General features: G+C 36.5%; 1 protein-coding gene across 6 annotated transcripts in view; it reads left to right on the top strand.

The window, feature by feature from the left end:
• The window catches only part of LOC121422200 (serine-rich adhesin for platelets-like), an 82383-nt gene extending 61842 nt beyond the window's left edge, over positions 1 to 20541 (top strand). For all 6 annotated transcript variants that reach the window (XM_041617100.1, XM_041617099.1, XM_041617101.1 and 3 more), the window contains 8 exons: positions 806 to 949; positions 3791 to 4000; positions 4354 to 4602; positions 5138 to 6016; positions 6388 to 6816; positions 9690 to 10118; positions 11447 to 11566; positions 16361 to 20541. In XM_041617100.1, the coding sequence (XP_041473034.1) occupies positions 806 to 949; positions 3791 to 4000; positions 4354 to 4602; positions 5138 to 6016; positions 6388 to 6816; positions 9690 to 10118; positions 11447 to 11566; positions 16361 to 17041 (3141 nt within the window). In that variant the 3' untranslated portion in view covers positions 17042 to 20541. The remainder of the gene's footprint in view (positions 1 to 805; positions 950 to 3790; positions 4001 to 4353; positions 4603 to 5137; positions 6017 to 6387; positions 6817 to 9689; positions 10119 to 11446; positions 11567 to 16360) is intronic.
• Positions 20542 to 20752: the final 211 nt, after the last annotated feature.

Genomic DNA, 20752 nt, shown 5'->3' with positions numbered 1-20752 from the left:
TTGTCTTTCCTTTTCCTTTAAAATTTGTCAATTTGCTAAATAAATTTCATAATACGGTTTTGTACCTTTTTTTATCTACATGTACATGTACTGTATTGATATTTGATGTATCGTTTAGTGTACACACTGTTAGGAATCATTTGCCAATAATAACTATACAATTGTGGAAAGTTTTAAATGCTGATTCATGTCTTAACATTATAGGTTAGTGAAGCTGTAAGGTTTTGAATTCAGGTTTCATAATTTTCTGTAGTTTTATGGTACCGAAAGACCTTTCTGGGCAGCATTCAGGAAAACAAATATAAATTAAGGACAGCGTCATGTATCCTGTTTGAAGCCTACAGTCAGTATAACAATGGCTGACATTGTGAAGCTGCGATGATCCAATTTTTGAACTTAGTTTCCTCGAGTCATTTTCTTTCTTTCGAGGTTTGCTCGATGTATTCCTCAATCATTACAGTAGGCATATTATCCCAGAGTTTTGGCACCGAATGAATTTTATCTCTGTAAAAAAAATGCTTATGATTTGCACCGACAGCAGTGAAATACTGTCTTTGAACACCCACTACAATAGATACGTGTGGTTACCATTGGGCAGGCAGCTGCATGTATGTATTTAATATTGGGTCTCCCAGATCCTTATAAATCCCTTATCCGGATAAGTGCTGGTTCCAATTTGTCCGGATAAGAGAGATCGGACTGAAAACAGAGTGCTTAGGTACTACAGACTACCTCTAGTGTTGGTGGTTATACATATCTTGACCGTTCCTTTGTATTTTTGTACATTGTGGTCATCTTGATACAGAGGTCAGAGGTTGAGAAACAGGATGTTGAGGTACAGACCACCTTTACACATAAAACAAAGCTTTCAAGGAGGAAGAAAGAGGGATCCCGACAGGGAACTCCTAAGTCGTCCCAGGAGAAACCTGTAGAAGAAGGAGAAGCAATGGTAAGAATGTCATCAATTGTGAACAAAAATTATTTTGGTTTGATAAGTGTCCTGTATATATATGTGTAAATGGATATGTCTACTGTGATAATTTAAGTGAAGTTAATGCTAATTATGTTTAATAATACATGCAAAACTGATGGTCTGATCAGAATGTGAGGTCGCAAGGTCATGCTTTGCAGGCTATCGACAATTTTGTGTGGCCATTGTAGTCAGGTCCAGATTTTAAAAAATGTGCTCAGAAAAAGAGCTTAAGCCATTTTGTGTTAATGCTGATTTATCAATTGTTCTAAGGTAATTCAGGGGTGCTGATTCCCAAAATGCTGTTTGCCAAACTTGATTCCGACGTTTTCATCCTCAAATCACAAAAAAAATGGTGACATTTTGAATGCAGTTTCCCATATTAAACAATTTTTATGGGTGATTAAATTTCAGAAATTGGGGTCTATATGCATTATGTTTGATACCCATTGTTGCAAACATAATGTGTCTGATTCATTCGTCAGCCATCTTTAATTCCAAGATGGCTGCCATGATTCACAGCTGATGATTGATAAATAATGTGGCCAAATAGTTTTTGGGCGATGCTTGCATAATCTTTAACGTGTCCGCCATTTTTCCTTGCCTGCAATAGCAGACGCAAGACATGAACGTCGCTTTTCCGACAGTGACGGCGAAGTCAAGATCAAATCTAAACCAAGGATAAGTTTTTGAAATGTCATAACTCTTTGGGTATAGATGTCTATTTCATGAAACTTAGGATTAAACAAAGTCTATTGAGACAAGTTATAGTTACAAAAGGTTGTCAAGGGTACCTGGAAATCCAACATAGTGTCAAAACGGCAGTTGTTGTATACCATCAACTCCAAAAATTAAAGTAAATCATCAAAATCAAAACCATCAAAAAAGCTTTCAAGGCAAATAATGAATCAGGACATGTTTACAAGATAGTGTGTCAGAGAATCCAAGATGACCTTCCAAAAATAGCATCTATAATGGACGTTGTAACTTTGAAATGGTCCAAATTCATATACATGTAATATCCACCTGGTAGAAATAACTTTGGGGTCTACCAAGAAAAAAATAAAACATAGAAAATCATGGTTCTAAAGGGAAAAATTACCTTGGAATGATTTCAAGGTTAATCAGTGGTGGAGTTTGCAAGAAAATGATGATGGCTTAAAAAATATGAAAAATATTTCTTAAAGAGTTGGCTGCATTTTTGTGTCTTATGATTTCAAGGGTCAAATAATATAGGTGAAGACGAATAACAGGGATACGTTGTCCATTTTGTCAAAAAATTGAAGAATGCTCTAAAAATTACATTCGAATCGGCCACCATTGATACAAAAATGACTACCGCCCCTGCCTAACTATTTTGGTGTCTCCACTAATTTGGTGTCTTTGTTTTTAAGACTCATAAAAATAAGTTTTACAAGACCATCGATTGCCCTTGTAACTTATCCTAATGTATTGCTTGACCATTTAGACCAAGGGTTAGACATCATAATCATATACCCCAGGCAGATATTAAACAAACTATATCAGTTGTTAGGTAACAATAGCCATTTTAGACTCCAATTTTGGAAGTCTTTTTGGATTCTTGGACATGCTGGACCTCTGACTGTCCTTGTAACTTGTCCTAATTTATTACTTGACCCTTTAAAATCATGGGTTATACACCAAAATCATATACCCCAGGCAGATATTAAACAAACTATGTCAGTTTTTCGGTGAGAACGGCCATTATATACCGTAGACTCCATTTTTTGAAGCCATCATGGATTTTTGGACATACTGGAACCACTAACTGTCCTTGAAACTTGTCACAATGTGATACTAGACCTTTTAAACAATCATATCTCCAGGCGGTTATTAAACAAACTGTGTCAGTTTGTAATTTACGACAGACATTTTATACTCCATTTTTGCAAACAATCATGGATTTTTGGAGATGGAGGACCATAGACTGTCTTTGTTACTAGTCCCAACGTATTCTTGACCCATTAAACCATGAGTTAGACACCAATATCGTATCCTGAAGGCAGATATTAAACAATGTCAGGTTTTAGGGTTTTTAGATAACAACAGCTATTTTAGACTCCAATTTTGAAAGTCATCTTGGGATTTTGCACATAGTGGACCGTTGACTGCCCTTGCAACTTGTCCCAGTTTACTTCTTGACCCTTTAAAACACCAATGAATAAAACCCAAATAAAAGACCCTAAAATAGGTAATAGATGAATTGTGAATTTTTAGGCCATGGCAGCCATTCTTAGGCAATCTTGAATTTTCAGGTACCCTGGAGTGCTTATGTTCACTTTTCATTAATACCCCCTACACCATTGAATACATGTATGCACCGAAAAGAAGATGTCTAAGGTAGATAAAGTGTCGGTTATTTTAATTTTCAGTTAATGACGGCCATCTGAGACGCCATCTTAAAATTAACCACTTTCCTGGATCCGAATTTTGGTAGATATTTAGTATGTTATTCCTGATATCCAATAGTACCAAAAACAGTTGACAAACATTTTTGTTACAAGTTTTTGGGTTCAGAATAGAGCAAAAAAGGGTGTAGAATGGCGGCGATATTGTTTTTGACAATTTGAGGATTTTAACATCAAATTCAAGGTTGGCAAACAGCAGATTTGGACTCAGTGCTCTCAAATTATGCTTAAACACTTCTCAATTCAGCATTAATGCGATTTGTTTAAGGCAGTCTACTTTTTTGCAAATCTGGACCTGACTATTGATTATAGAGATGGGAACATACATTGTTATACATGTTGTAACACACTGTGTTTGCTTTCATTAGTATCTTGTTTCATTCTGTTGTAGGAAACTGAACAGGGTACTACCAGCTCTTCCGATGTCCCTGCCCTGTCGGGGACACCACCACCTACCTCAGACTTTGAACCTTCTGCTGCATCATCATCTTCAAAGTCTAATAGCTCCCCTGACATCCCAGGTAGCAGTAAATCCACCAATGTTGAATCCAAGAGAGAGGTCTTCAGGGCCACCCTCAATAAGGTCATGCAGAATAAGAAGGTAGGATGATACCTTGGCGTTTGTTACATAAACTCTGCACTCAAGTGCATCATCATCATTTCAGAGTTTTAAATCCCTATGTAAATTTCTTGCTGAATGAAATTACGCCATGGCTGGGATTCGAACCCACAACCCTCTGTTTCAAAGTCAGAAGAATTATCCACTGGGCCACAACGCTCCACATGTGTAAATACATGTTGGCTGCTTGCATTTTCAATGGTTTCGGAACAGACCCAACAATTGTGGATTAGGAAAGAAGGTATTAAATCCTGTGTGTGGCGAAGGTGATGGACATGACAATCGTTAACCTCTTACCATTGTCTTTCATCCTTCTTAAATATCTTTTTTCACAGAACTTGTCTGGAGCAAGTGAAGCAGGTACTTCATCAGACGCTCCCTCAGGAAAAGATTCTCAGGACACAGCGTCACCGTCAAAAACAGATGCTCATATTGAGTCCACAGAAAAATCTGGTGGTATTACTGATGGTGCTGCAGCCTCAGAGACAGATCAACCGAGTGAAGAATCCCCTATGGACACCTCACAATCTGGTAGTAAGACAACTGAACCTTCTACTGCTGATGCTGCATCTACTCAATCATTGGTGGGTAATCATGTAGTTGATGACTGAATGGATTCAATATTTGGCTGTGGTAGTGTTACCTACAAGGCTCTTTCATGAAGTAGTTAGGAAGAACTATGTTCACTTAAGCCTGTGAAATGTTTAGGTGGAGTTTCGACAATGTGAATTTCATTGCACTAAAGTCTAATATTCCAATCTTAAAATGGTGTAGTTTTTACATTTTTTTAGCTGTTGATTCTTTGTGAAAATTCAAATTTTACGGTTATTTTTATTTAGCACTCTTGGTAATGTTTTGATATTTTTTTCTTTAAAGACAGATGAAGAATAATCTTACAAATTTAGTGATCACATATCAGAAAGAAGTGTTTTTTTTCATAATTATGAGATTTTCGAATGTGTTTAATTAATCATAGCAGGAACAACATTCTTATTTTTAATATTTCTACTTACATTTTTACCATTTTGATGTTTGGCTAAAGCACGTAAGCATGTAGCTTCTCTCACATGCATGTTTTCTGTTATATGATATGTTTGTCCCTTATGCATCTCTTCACAGCAAACAAAGGGACCAAATGTTGCAATCAATGCCTCAGGAACTGCCACTGCTGCATCTCACCCACAAGAGACTATTTCGTCTGCACCAACACCTAACATAGAAACCTCTAAAGGGTCTTCAGATTCTAAAGCAGTTTCTTCACAAGACATTCCATCACCATCCAAATCCCTTTCCAGCACTTCTGGTACCGGTCCTGCTGCATCACCTTCTGAGGCACTATCAGAATCATCTGAGAAGGCCAATGTGCCTTCAGGCACAGATTCTTCCAAGCTTCCTGGATCACCTAAGCACTCCACTGGCACTGCTTCCACAAAGGTGCCTGAAGCATCTAACGACACTTCAAAGATATCTAATAGCACTGAGAAAAAGAAAGACCCTTCGGCTGGCAATCAAACCAAATCTGCTCTGCTGCAAGATGAGCCAGAAGTAATAGACCTTACTGATGACCCTGAAATACCTGCTGAGAAATCACCAAAACCATCTGGACCTAGTCCGCACAAGCAAGATGCACTGCCTGCTAGCAAATTCACAACACTTACCACAAGATCGCCTCATACACTCGTCAACGCACCTTCAGTTTCTTCACCAAATGCTTTAGAAAGAGCACCAAGTGTCTTTGTCGTCAGCAGCAGTATTACAACACCGACAACTTCAGGAACAGTATCAAGTGCAAGACAAGTCGCAAACATAGGCCAAAATCTTGTTTCACAAAATGCTATCCAGAGAACTAGCCAACGAGTAGCTGCTGTACAGCCTGTATCTATTGCTTCACGGACTGGTTCCATGTCAGGGTCTGTATCATCTCCGAAAAGAATTTCCCCCGGAGTCCCAAAGAGCATCTCGCCGCATAAACAGTCTTCATCTCCAGCTAACATTCAGGTGAGTGATTGGTGAAGAAAAAAAATTATTCGCTCTCAATCAGTTCAAATTTCACATTTAGCTGTTGGCTATGAGTAATTGTTCATTTTTTAATGGTTTCACCTTGTGGAGTGAGTACTTCTTAGTGTTTGCCAAATGCTCATGAGATTTGGCACACATGTTGGTTATTTAGAGAAGAATATGTTTTTGACACTTTTTCAATGCATTAGGTACTGCTTTGCTGTGGTTAAAATATTATTCATGGCAATAAATCGTGAAAAATCTATTTTCATTTACATTTATTTCTTCCTCACAAATGGCTGTTGTGATAGATTGTTAACTTTAGTAATATCTCTTATGTGCTGTTTGTTCTCATCATTGTGCTACTATAGCTCAGGAACGTGAATCCTCCGTTAGTGACAACCCAGGGTTCCAATCTACGCTCTCAGGTGGTGAGCCTCCAGCATGGTCCCAGGCAACAGGTCCCTCCTGCTAGCCGAGGACAATCTCAAACTTCTCAGGTATCCGCACAGCAACGACAAATGTCGTCAAGCCAGCAGTCTGTCACAGCTCCCATAGCAGGTCTACAAACTGTGATGACAACAATGCAAAACCAAGCTAGAATGCAGGGGCAGGTGGCAATGGTACAAAGGCTTCAGCAGGAACAGCAGCAGATATCTCTGAACATGCTGCAGCATGGTCGACAAGGTGTTCATCAGCTTCCAGGAGCTGCTGCTTCAGCCGCAGCTCTTGCCACAAGACAGCCAGGCCAGGCTTGGCTGCAGCAAGTTAGACCTGGTCAGGTCACTTCTACACAACAGGTATGAGTGTAAACGGTGTTATAAGGGTATCTTTAAGGGTATGAACATCTTTAACCCTAAAAAGACTGGGCTATTTTGGAGGCTAGAAAAACTGGGGGGGGGGCCTTTTGGGCCCCCCCTAAGATCTCGGCCGTTGGTCGTCCGATCGCAACCAAATTTGGCACACACATCCTTTGTCATGTCCTCTAAAAGAAAACATAGTCAAAATACTGATATACATTGTATTTTTTAATATATGCATAATTAATTATGCGAATATGCAAATTTTTATCAAAAAATTGAATTTTTCATACTTAGGTACCTATTGCGGTCCATAAATTCCCGTTTCAAGGTTTTCAGCTGTAAGAAGAGGTTGTTTATCATGGAATTGTGTTATTTCGTGCTTGAATTATTAGATATGCTTATGCAAATTAGTAATTACTAAATATGCAAATAAGTACTCTGTACGCGTTATGTAGAGAAATACAACATTTGGCATGTTTTATTGCATTACACTCTCTTGCAATGAGCCAAAGCAATCTTGGAAGATAAACAAGTGATGTGTTACATGTACACTAGCTGGTGAAAACAAAGCATAAGAGATATCACATAATTTATGCAAATTATATTCATAATTAATTATGTGAATATGCAAATTTTTATCAAAAAAACTTTAGGACATTAGATATTGCATATTGCAAATTCTTGAGTATTCTAGATATATTTTGGGTTTGTGTAATATATAACTTATTCAATATCAATTATAGCATAATCAACTAAAGTGTGACATTACTTGTCTATTCAGTGTTTCCTGCACCCAAGAATATAGTTGTGCAAGCGATTCTGGTATTTTGCACTACTTTTCTTATGTTTTTCTTTGATTTTAATTTCTTATGTATTTCTTTATTTTGCATTTCTTATGTATTTCTTTATTTTTTTATGCAATGTTTTTCATTATTTTCATATCCTAGAACTGCTACTTGAATTCACAAGTGACATAATATAGAAAGAAACAAATAAAAATGTAGTTAGAAAACAATGTGTATAACATTCATTCAAATACCATACACTTTACACACAAACGAATACAAATTTCAATTTCTTACGTGACATGTGATACGAAAATGTTACGTAACTCCGCAACGGCGGCATGGGGGTATACAAATTTGGTATCAAAAGTTGCGCAAAACTCAAGAGAAAAAAGTCATGAAATGGCGGCGTGAACGCTTCATGCGCAAGGGGGGGGGGCCTAAAAGGCCAGTCTTTTTAGGGTTAATCTATGTAGGAGTTCACAGGGGTTGTCTGACCTTTCAACCATTTTGATTTTCAAGGAAAACAAATATGAATTTCAGTCATCTTGAGCTATTTATATATTTTTTTCCAGGCAAGATAATAAGAGAACATGACAGATTTAATATGAACATTACAGGAGAAATATAAAATTGAGCAACAGCCAGTGCCTGGGGATCACCTAAAAGAATTTACAAATTCTGTCAAGAGGTTCTCCATATTAGCTGGTACCTACATAGAATAACGTAAAATGGAAATATATGTGAACATGTCAATGTAATCAATCAAGCTTCTGAATGAATTAAATTTCATTGTAATATGAAGAGAAACAAAAACTTGATTAACGTATCATGACAAAGAAATAATACAAATAAAATCACACCAGCATTAATCATTTTTCAATTAGAAAAATGGTAGTAGGTCAGTTGGTTGAATTTTAAGAGTTAGAAAGGAATTGAAATACATGAAATTTATCATGTCCATGTGTGAGTAACACCAAAAGAAACAAAAACACCCCACCCCCCCAAAAAAAAATAAAACAACACCAAGAGTAAGTATGTAACAAATAATTAGACAAACAAGTAATCAAGATTCATAACCAAAGTATATTTCATGAAAAGGCTTCTTAGATACCGATGGAGAGGGAACGATAATTGAATTCATATAGGTTTAATGGGAACGTATGGCAAAGCAATAGAATAGTAAAATAATTCAAGAAATAAAAATGATTCCAAGGCTATGAATCTTGGTATAATTCCCCATTTTCTTTAATAAATATACTGCTTTTTGCATGAAATGCTGTTCCTATTCTATTTTGAGCAGAATCATATTTTCCCAGGTGCATACTTTTCTATCAATCAGTCAAATTATCTACATTAAATTGTGAAGTATTATGTCAAACATATTTTCAAAAAGTGCTTCCAGGAGAAAGAAACCTTTGGAACAAGATAGCTTGTGTGAAAACAGAAAAAATCAAAGAAACAGATCAACGAAAGTTTGAGAAAAATCTGACAAATAATGAGAAAGTTATGAGTATTTGAATATTGCGATCACTAATGCTATGGAGATCCTCACATTGGCAATGCGATAATGATGTGTGATGTCATTTGTGAACAACTCTCCCCATTACTTTATAATATATTTCAGATAAACTGCCTCTTTTATCACATCTATCAGTAGATCATGTGTTCTTTCTATAGGAGGGCATGTAAAACAGATATTTAAAGAATACATCATGGATAAACAGTTTGTATCACCATATTAAAAAAGCAAAAACAGACATTTTGGGTGTAGTTTATAGTCCATCAAAGGGAAAGTTGTTCAGATGTGACGTCACACATCCGTTTCACATTGCCAATTGGAGGATCTCCATAGCATTAGTGATTGCAATATTCAAATGGTCATAGCTTTCTTATTATTTGTCAGATTTTCCTCAAACTTTCTTTTTTCTTATTCTTTGATTTTTCTGTTTCGACATAAGCCTACTTGTCCCAAAATTTTCATTCTCCTTTAATGAATCCAGCTATTATTACTATAGTTTGATTGATACACAACTTTAGATGTGGTCATTACATGATGTATATGTTCCTCATTTCTTCCTTCAGCAAAGTTTGCAAGTTTGTCAGCAAATTCAACTTCCGACCGGTCAGATACAGTTGCAGATGGTGAGACCTGTAGGTGCGGGTGCACCTCAAACCCTCCCCACGTCAACCCTACAGTCTGGCTCTCAGCTTGCCATCCAGCAGCAACAGCACTACCAGAATGTAGCCAGAAGTCAAGCCAGCACCCAGGAGCAGATCCAAGCCCAGGAGAGAACCCATGCTGCCAACCGTGCCCAAGCTGCGGCAAAGGCTGTCCGGGAGCAACGGGAGCAGGAGCAGCATCAGCAAGCCAGAATTGCGGCTCAGAGGCTACAGTCAAGTCAGCAGGATCAGCAGCAGGTACAAAGGGCTCAAATAAAGAAACTGCAGGAAGAGCAAAGTGCTGTCAAGACTCAAGAGCAGCAACATCAGAACAAGAGGCGACTCATTTTGGTAAGTGTACTTCCTGACATAATCAGTTGCTCTCTTTACTCTCAATAAGGTTCTTTGTCCCCAAACTTCAACGTACAAAAACCTGTTGCTTATTGTAACTACTTGGGCGTTGCAAGACACTTGCGATCAATTGCAAGTCAATATTTGGTCCCTAAATCAGTCAGATGTCTTGCAGTTAATTGCAAATTAGTGATTGATTGCTTATCTGCTCTTTGAAACAAGAAGTTTTATCTGATTTGCTACAAGTAACATTGATCTATCAGCTGTAAAATTGCAACAGAATATTTGCAATTGATTGCATATAATTTGTTGCAACACTCCCTATGTCTCTGATCTTGAAAGGACAAAATCCAATTCTGTTGGCCTATCATTCTGAATGCAGCGGTTGAGATTCCTCCAGAGATTCTACACACATTCCCCCATTTAAGTGCATTACTTCTCTGAAATTGGTATGTTAGAATCACCCTAGACTATGATGAAAAATGTAAGAAAATATTGAAATGAGAAAGAGAGAATATAGATCAAGACCCTGAAACTTGGTCAGGATCTCTACAGCAAGGAATGATTGAATACAATAAAGGTTGCATTTATATAGCACATTACATTGATATTTCAATGTGCTTTACATTACATACAATATATCAAGTAATTCATCAAAATATAACCATAGTAATAGGTTTAGGGAAAAACGTACATGTATATCTATGTTAGCATTTAAATTAGAACAAAATATGAATAGAACTAATAAGAAAATAAATTTATTTAGTCCAGTCTGCTTTTGAAGGCCTCTACATAAGGAGCATCGCCAATTTAAGTTGGAAGTCTATTCCAGAGAGTGAGAGCAATTGATTGGGAAGGCACGATCAGCATGTCTCGTGCAGGTGTGGAGTCCAGATGCGAGGTCTAGGTGTGCATGTGCTGAAGAATATTACTGTATCCAAATCACAAATCTTCAATATTGATCTTTAAAATTGACCAATATCTACTTCTTCAATAGCTCCAATCCTGCAAAATTCTTTGATTCCAGTTGTTTATTAGAATTGAAGATTCTGGTGATATGAAATACATATATGTCACTCACATACTTGATATATGTGTGGGAGAATCGTGGTATTATGAGAAGATAGCCATCAAATACTTTGCTGAGACTTCGGAAACGGCTTGATTTTTTTTTTACCGGTGATGCTATCCATTTAAGAAAAAAGCTAAAATTTTCAATCACAAATGAGCCTGCCGTGTATATGATCATTCATGCACGATATTGAAATAATGAACTTGTGCACAAACCTCCTTCAGGGTTTAATCTTGAATTTCTTTTGTATTCACAGTCTCAGATTCAGAGAAGTGAGGAATACAAGCAATCTCTCACAACCAAATTGACAGCAACTCATTCAGGAATGAATCGCCAGGTCTATCGGAACTGTCAAAAACAACTTCAAGATATGCAGGTAAGTCAACTATGAGACAATGTTTTTTTTTCCATTAATTCTCTTGGCCCTCTCCACGCCATAGTCTGATGGATTTTTCCACTCGCCTTCTTATTGTAAGAGACACATTACTATTTTAAATCTGTATTATACAGGATGCGAATTCAAGTCATTTTAAGTCTTGGTTTTCCTAAACACTCTGGTAGTACTTGATGATCACCTTTAGTTACTGGAATATTTTTTGTTTTTCTTGTCAAAAAACTGTAAAATGTTCTTTAAATGTCCCGTACGACACGTATGGAATCACCCCAATGTGTATTTGGCAAAGAAGTGATGTCCGAGGGTCATCTTATCTGTTGTCTATCCCCTTGTTATGAAAATATGACAAAAATGGACGTTGGTTCACCGCTCCTGCACATTGAATAGCCAAACTTTGTGAGTGTTTGACCTTGAAACAATTCACTTAACAATGTTAAAAGAAAAAAAACCTTCAAGATGGCATCGTATTCTAGATTTTGAGTGGGCATTTCTCAATATATCTTCACCACTCCTACACATTGAATAGCCAAACTTTGGGAGTGTATGCCTTGAAACAATTCACTTAACAATGTTTAAAGAAAAAAAACCTTCAAGATGGCATCGTATTCTAGATTTTGAGTTGGCATTTCTCAATATATCGTCACCACTCCTACACATTGAATAGCCAAACTTTGCGAGTGTATGCCTTGAAACAATTCACTTAACAATATTTTAAGAAAAAAAATGTTTCAAGATGGCATCATATTCAAGGTTTTGAGTTGGCATTTCTCAATATATCTTCACCACTCCTACACATTGAATAGCCAAACTTTGGGAGTGTATGCCTTGAAACATTTCACTTAACAATGTTTAAAGAAAAAAAACCTTCAAGATGGCATCGTATTCTAGATTTTGAGTTGGCATTTCTCAATATATCTTCACCACTCCTACACATTGAATAGCCAAACTTTGCGAGTGTATGCCTTGAAACAATTCACTTAACAATATTTTAAGAAAAAAAATATTTCAAGATGGCATCATATTCAAGGTTTTGAGTTGGCATTTCTCAATATATCTTCACCACTCCTACACATTGAATAGCCAAACTTTGCGAGTGTATGCCTTGAAACAATTCACTTAACAATATTTTAAGAAAAAAAACCTTCAAGATGGCATCATATTCAAGGTTTTGAGTTGGCATTTCTCAATATATCTTCACCGCTCCTACACATTGGGGTGATTCCATACGTGTCGTACGGGACATTTAGAGAACATTTGACAAGGAAAACAAAAAATATTCCAGTAACTAAAGGTGGTCATCAAGTACTGCCAGAGTGTTAGGAAAACCAAGACTTAACATGACTTAAATTCACATCCTGTATAATACAGATTTAAAATGTAATTTGTCGTACAGACGCAGAAAAGGTGGCGTTTTTAGAAACCTCAAGTTTGTACTCTAAAGTCTGTGAGTTGGACAGATTTTCATAGAAACTGAACTCAAATTGATATTCAATTACCCAAGAGCAAACACATCTATGGAAGAAAGCAAGATAAACATTCATGAATAAATAAAACAAATTACAATTTTTGAGAACATTGTGGCGTACGGGACACTCAAAATGTGTCGTACGGGACATTTCTAAATTGAAGCCAAAACTTTCTTTTAAATGTCTCTTTGACTTCTTCAATCACTTTGTTTGGCTGATGACTGTGATAATCTTATCAAACTAGATGCATTCATTATACTAGAAATGGCTTTTGGCTGAATGTTTCTGTCAATATATCATAAACAAAATAATGTGTCGTACAGGACACTTGTGTGTTGTACGGGACACATGTGTGTCGTACAGGACAGTTGTGTGTTGTACGAGACACTTGTGTGTTGAACAGACACTTGCGTGTTGTACTGGACAGCCTGAATGAAACAATGAACTTTTTATCAATCAGAAGGGGAACATTGCCCCTAAATTCTTCCTTTTAATGAAAGCCCTTTGATTGGTAGTCATTCAGAACAATGTGATTAAGTAACCTCGATATACAATCGGGAGCAATAAATTATCATTTTTTTTCATGATGGGGAAATGTACAATGGTTCACAGCATTTTTACGAGCTGAAAAACTTGAGGTTTTGTATGAATTTTTATATTAGTGAATTAATGATTTCAAACACACTATTTAAACAATGAATGAATGAAACTAATTGTGTAAATTATGGGGCTAAAATGTGATGATTTTCCTATAAATAGTATTATGTCACAACTGCCACTTGAAAAACTTTTGCATTTTCATGTGTCGTACGGGACATTGCCAAAAATAGGTTCTGAAAAATCAGGGCTGCCCCCATTATGGATCATGAAAATGTTGTAGATATTATTTGGAACCATCAATGATACATTTTTACATTGACCTGCAATATTTTCAATCTTCTCATGCTTTGCCAATAATCGTTTCAGGCAGTGTTTGTACTTGACTACCCGGTATTTATTTAATAAAATTATTGAAAATTGAAAGTTCAATTCTTTTCCCCCATAAAAACTATGTCTGACTTCCTTTTTGGTTAAAACTCATAATTTTCATGAAATTTAGGTATCATAATAAAATATTACACTACTTATGACTCAGTGAAAGCATGTTGAAATTTATGATATTTTTTTAAGTTCTAGTGTGGAATCGCCATTGAATAGTCAAACTTTGTGAATGTATGCTTTGAAACAATTCACTTAACAATGTTTTAAGGAAAAAATCACATTTCAAGATGGCATCATAGTCAAGATTTTGAGTTGTCATTTCTCATATCTTTTAAAGCAGAAAGTTTCCTTGAATCACAGGACAGGCTATGAACAGGGACAAATGCCTGCCAAAATGACAGTCAGTTTCTTGATGCGTCTGCTCATAGTTGAATGGGGTATAGCTTTTCAGGTTGTTGCACTGTAGTTTGTTGGCCTCTCCTGGACCACAACCACTGATGAACATTTTAAGGGATCAAGTTCAAACTTAGTCCAAGGCTGTGGCAATGTTCTGATTAGATTTTTGGGTCACAAGGTCACAGAGGTCATTGTTTAAAAATTTTAGAATTTAGGTGGATTTCTGATCTGGCAAAAGCAGGGCAACGAATTACCACTGCATGCATTCTAGAATCACTCAATTTTAATTGTGTCAGATGTGGTCCAAGCACTCCTCTTATTCTTATGTACACCACGGAATGGAATATTTCTAGATAGACAGTGCTATGTAAATACCTATAACCAAGTGCAGTTTTTCCACATTTTGATAACATTGATTCATGGACAAAGATTCATGACCCCAGAAGCTTATCAGGGTATCATTGAATTGTTATTATTCAAAGTGATTTAATTGTTATGTCAATGATTCATCATTTTTGTCTCACCTGCGAAGCAAAGTGAGACTATAGGCGCCGCTTTTCCGACGGCGACGGCGGCGGCGGCGGCGGCGTCAACATCAAATCTTAACCTGAGGTTAAGTTTTTGAAATGACATCATAACTTAGAAAGTATATGGACCTAGTTAATAAAACTTGGCCATAAGGTTAATCAAGTATTACTGAACATCCTATTAGAGTTTCATGTCACATGACCAAGGTCAAAGGTCATTTAGGGTCAATGAACTTAGACCATGTTGGAGGAATCAACATCGAAATCTTAACCTGAGGTTAAGTTTTTGAAATGTCATCATAACTTAGAAAATATATGGACCTAGTTCATGAAACTTGGACATAAGGTTAATCAAGTATCAATGAACATCCTGCATGAGTTTCACGTCACATGACCAAGGTCAAAGGTCATTTAGGGTCAATGAACTTTGGACGAATTGGGGATATCTGTTGAATTCTCATCATAACTTTGAAAGTTTATGGATCTGATTCATGAAACTTGGACATAATAGTAATCAAGCATCACTGAACATTTTGTGCAAGTTTCAGGTCACATGATCAAGGTCAAAGGTCATTTAGGGTCAATGAACTTTGGCCGAATTGGGGATATCTGTTGAATTCCCATCATAACTTTGAAAGTTTATGGATCTGATTCATGAAACTTGGACATAATAGTAATCAAGCATCACTGAACATTTTGTGCAAGTTTCAGGTCTCATGATTAAGGTCAAAGGTCATTTAGGGTCAATGAACTTTGGCTGAATCGGGGGTATCTGTTGAATTACCATCATAACTTTGAAAGTTTATTGGTCTAGTTCGTTAAACTTGGACATTAGAGTAACCAAGTATCACTGAACATCCTGTGCGTGTTTCAGGTCACATGTCCAAGGTCAAAGGTCAATGAACTTTAGCCGAATTGGGTGTATCTGTTGAATTACCATCATAACTTTGAAAGTTTATGGATCTGATTCATGAAACTTGTACATAAGAGTAATCAAGTATCACTGAACATCGTGTTCCAGTTTCAGGTCACATGATCAAGGTCAAAGGTCATGTAAGGTCAATGAACTTTGGCCATGTTGGGGTTTTTTGTTGAATAACCATCATATCTCTGTAAGTTTATTGGTCTAGTTCATAAAAAGAGGACATAAGAGTAACCATGTATCACTGAACATCTTGTGCGAGTTAGAGTAGTATGCAAAGTCAGCACTGCTGCTATATTGAACCGCGTGATGCAGGTGAGACGGCCAGAGGCATTCCACTTGTTTATATATAAAGACATGAAAGTTAAGCTCCTTTTTCCCCAATTCATCCAGTACAATTATTTGGTGGTCATTTGGTTGGATTCTGTTTGAATTTGGTTTGCGATTGATGTCACACCTGGAATTTATGTTTGATTTTTTACAGCAACAAGAAGTGAAGCTGCACAGTGAGTTGGGAATCGTGGAGAAAGCCCTTGCAGAATGTAGGAATAAGAGCAGTAAGCTAGAGCAACAGCTGCGTATGGCAACTGCCTCTGCTTCAAGATTATCCCCTCAAGAACTTCAGCAGCATCAACTGCAGCAACAGCAGCAGCAGTTAAATCAGCAACTGGCGCAGCGTCAAATACAACAACAAAGGAATCCACAGCAACCGCAGCAGCATCAGCAGCAGCAAGGCCAGTTACAAGTGCAGCAGAAACAGGATATGACAAAATCACAGAAACATCCTGCACCGTTGCCCGACCTGAAAACTACATTGGACCTCCCTCGTACAATTCTCTTTACCCCTCTGCCAATCAGACCTCTCCTGGAGATCAAGCACTCCCAAGAGGGTATTGTCCTCTCCTGGAAGGCAGACCCTGCAGGAGGTGCGTCCAAGGTTGAAGTCATGCGTTACCTGCTCTATGCCTACCAGGAATCTGAATCCGCCACTCCTAGCACAGACCTTTGGAAGAAGATAGGTGCAGTAGATGCACTTCCGTTACCCATGGCATGCACACTAACCCATTTCAAAGCTGGCAGTATGTATCACTTTGCTGTATGTGCCATCAGTAAGCACAAGAGACCTGGGGCATTTAGTAACATTGGCAGTATCAACCTCCCTTGAGCTGCTTGATTAGCTTCACCTTCCTTCTGGCCCAATCGCTTCCAAACACTGCATCTACTGTCAGTTTTCTGAGTGACAAGCATTCCTTGATCTGTAAATTATGTTGTCATCATTACAATATATTCATGAATTTCTGTATTTATAAATAATGTCTGAAGTGACAATTTCTTGTTTTCTATGTATAAATGTATATGAGCATTCTGTTTTCTTTTAGTTTGATTTTTAATCTCTTTTCATAGTTTTTATTTTGTATTTTGTTTCTAATTTCTTCACATGCCTTCAGTTTTTTTTACCAGAATTTGTTGTCATCTTTCTAGATGTTGTCCAGCATGCACACAGCCCATTTATTAATGACATGCTTCTATGAATGAGATTTTACTTAAAAATTCAATAAATCTCTTGTATTTTTTATTTAGTTTTCCAGTACTTGTTATTCATTCAGATACCTTTTTAAATGCAGAGCTACATTTAAAGACATTGACAGCTTTTCACACAAAATGAATGAATAACCTTTCAATTTATATTTAAATGTACTTCTTGTACTTGATAAAATGTCCACTGTTTGATCTGCTGATTGAACACCTTTAATGTGATCTATCTGTGTATATTAGTAATGTAAATTAAAATAAATTATTCCATAATTGTTGTTTCTCTGCTCTGTGAATCAAGATGCTCTTTGTGGTATTGTTGATAGTCAGTTCTCATCTAATTCTTTGTACTGGTGTCAAACCATTAAATGCTTGGCTCTGAAATGACATTGGAAACGGTTGCATTCTATTCAAATATGGTCAGCTTCAGTTTAGTCTCTCTTTAATAGTGTCCAGTAGGACCAAATTGATAGAGAAGGTAGTGGATGCTGGATCACAGAACACAGGAAGGGCAAGCTACAACAGCTTGTCTCTCCAATCAGTTGCTTGATGGCATTGTCCTGGTGCCTCCAATTCTACTTGATAGGATGAAGTTAAACTCTGTGACTTGGAGGAAACCTGACTAATTGGTCAATCAGCAATGGCAGGCCTCTACAATCCTCTGAGTGCTCAATGTTTCCTGGAGTGCCAGTAAAGCTGGTTACCTTTTGTAGAGGCTCTGGAATACTCACAAGCTTACATTGACTTCCATTTCTTTGTGTCCTCAAGGACTGTTCCAGTGCTACTGATGCTAGGTACCTCATTGAGAGACTCTGGAACACTCCTGGCTAACATTCATTGTGTAAGAGTGTTCCAGTGCTACTGATGTGAGGCACTGGAATACTCCAACCTAAACAACAGATACGAGGAGCAAGCTGTTGTGGGTTACAGTGGCTTGCACCTCCTATTTTTTGGAGGGGAGCAAATAGTACTGCAATGTCACTGCTTAATAATTTGGCGACTTGACAATGAGAAACACTGTACCTCCCTATAACAGAGATGTAAGTAAGTGCCAGCATTTATTTTGTATTGGTTGTTAATAATGCATAATATGAAAATTAAGCAGTTGACAGCTCACCATCTTTGACCAAGCCTTTCAGAGTCAAAGTCTACACTGGCCAAAGAGGAGAAAATTGTTGATTATCGTGACAACCCTTTGCATCTAATGCCTAACATCACACCATCATTTCCCATCATATGGACCATAATGATATTCATGTTTGACCTGTTTATATCTTCCTTGTATGTAGATATGTATGCTTGATTTGTGAAATTAACATTCTCTTAGTTTGTAGGTTCTCACTGTTACTCGAAGCCTATGTAATATGTGTGATGACTTCTTAATTAGTTTGTACATAACTCGTTCCAGCACAAAGCCAATGTAGAAAATGGGAGATGAGTATGAATTGTGAAATACTAAATGAAATTTGTGCCAGGTGATTAGAGAAGAAATTAGTAATGTATATATACTGTAATTACTTATGTTGTGTATGCATGCAAGTGGATATACATGGTTGCTGTTTTTCAATTGTTATAAATCTGTTTGTTTTTTATGATTATTTTAAGACATTTTGGGCCAGTTCAAGTTAATGCATTAATTTCATTTTGGCTGAATCTTACTCTGTATTCTTATAATGAATTAGTGTCTTTTTTATTTCTCATTTAGTTAAATACTTGCAATTCTACAATTCAGTTTGAATACAAGATTTATTTTAGTCAAGAGAATGTTTAATTTTGAAATAGGGGGAGATGATTCTCACAGACATCACAGTTTTTCTTAATTAGGGGATATAATCCAGATATGTACCATTCTTAGTTGTTGATTTTATTTGAATTTCCTATTTTTCTTGGTATTTTTATTTTCCACACCATGAGTGATATATCACTTCTATTTTATAATAAAGTTATGGTTATTTTCAGTAAGAATGGTTGTGAGGTCTGCTTTATGATTTGAGTGAAACAAACTAAGAGTTCAGCCATGCATTTAGTATTCAGGATATGTGTAAATATATATTTTTTTTGTTGAGGGGGTGGGTGAGGGATTTGATGTTGCTTTATTTTGCACCACAGATCAACCTTTTAGAAAGTCCATACATGCATGCTTTGCCAATTCATGGAATCAATTCCTGAAATGCATTGGAATCAATTATCTTTTGCATTCCTCAGATATGGTCATGTATGTGCAAACAGATGAAGATACTTTTTGTGGATTACGATTTACTTTGCTTTGAAATCTGATATCGAGTGCAGTTAACTACGCATTAATTGAACATCAGTAAGTAAAATGATGGTCCAAGACGGAGTAATGTTTGTCAGATCAGATTCTGCAAAATTAAACAAGAATTGTTTTGGGTACAAGACTTACAGACATTGTACTGATGAAGTACAGTAGATTCTTCATAAGTTGATAATTGTGCAAGTCCAAGCAATTTTTTAGAACAGATGTGTTTTTTGCCTGATTTTTATGTCAAACTTCACCTAAGTCATGCAGATCTCTGTTCTAAGAGTTTCTTCACCTGTAATTGAGTTATAGGCAGTGTGTTAAATCTTACCCGACTACCAATCACTGAAGTATGCAAAGCTGGAATTCGAAACCCATACTTATTTGATGAAGATGAAGCAGTGATCACTTGGTAGATTTGTTTTCTGGAGGTTGTTATACTATGCAGAGTGAATCTATATGAATCCATCCAATAAACCATATCATAGTCTAAGTAAGTGCATATTTGTAACTTGAAATGCACATATGTAATCTTTATGAAAGTGAATACATCCAAGCAATGTGTGTGGTATGTCTAATTCGCGATAAGTTAGATGACTGTAGTTGTAGTCAACTGCCATAGATCATTATGTGTACCTGATCAACGTCATGTGAAGCAAAATTATAAGACTTTTTTGTCAACAGGATAAATTTGATCTGCATTGAAGTAAAAAGTGAATGATTCTGAGGCATAGGTTAGCCAAGTTTTTATAGACTAGATTATCAGAAAATAAAAATGTATAGCTTATTCAGGATAGATATACAATTACAGAAATCAGATTAGTTTTATTGGAAATAGGCCTTGTAATGATGTGTGTGTCTGTGACAATGTTTTTATTGTAAATAATTGTATAGTATGTTGTCTTGTTTGAAGAAAAAAAAATGAAAACATGATTTGGTTTCTTATGCTGGAGATATCTATAGATGAAGCGTTTCAAACTTTGTCATATTGTCACCTGTATATGCCCATTTCATTAGTTAATTGTAAGAATAAAATATTTGTACTATTACATGAAAAGTCACAGAACTCGTAATTTCATGATT

Source organism: Lytechinus variegatus, chromosome 10 (assembly GCF_018143015.1).
Source record: "Lytechinus variegatus isolate NC3 chromosome 10, Lvar_3.0, whole genome shotgun sequence".
Lineage (NCBI taxonomy): Eukaryota > Metazoa > Echinodermata > Echinoidea > Temnopleuroida > Toxopneustidae > Lytechinus > Lytechinus variegatus.
This window is presented reverse-complemented; position numbering and strand designations above follow the sequence as displayed.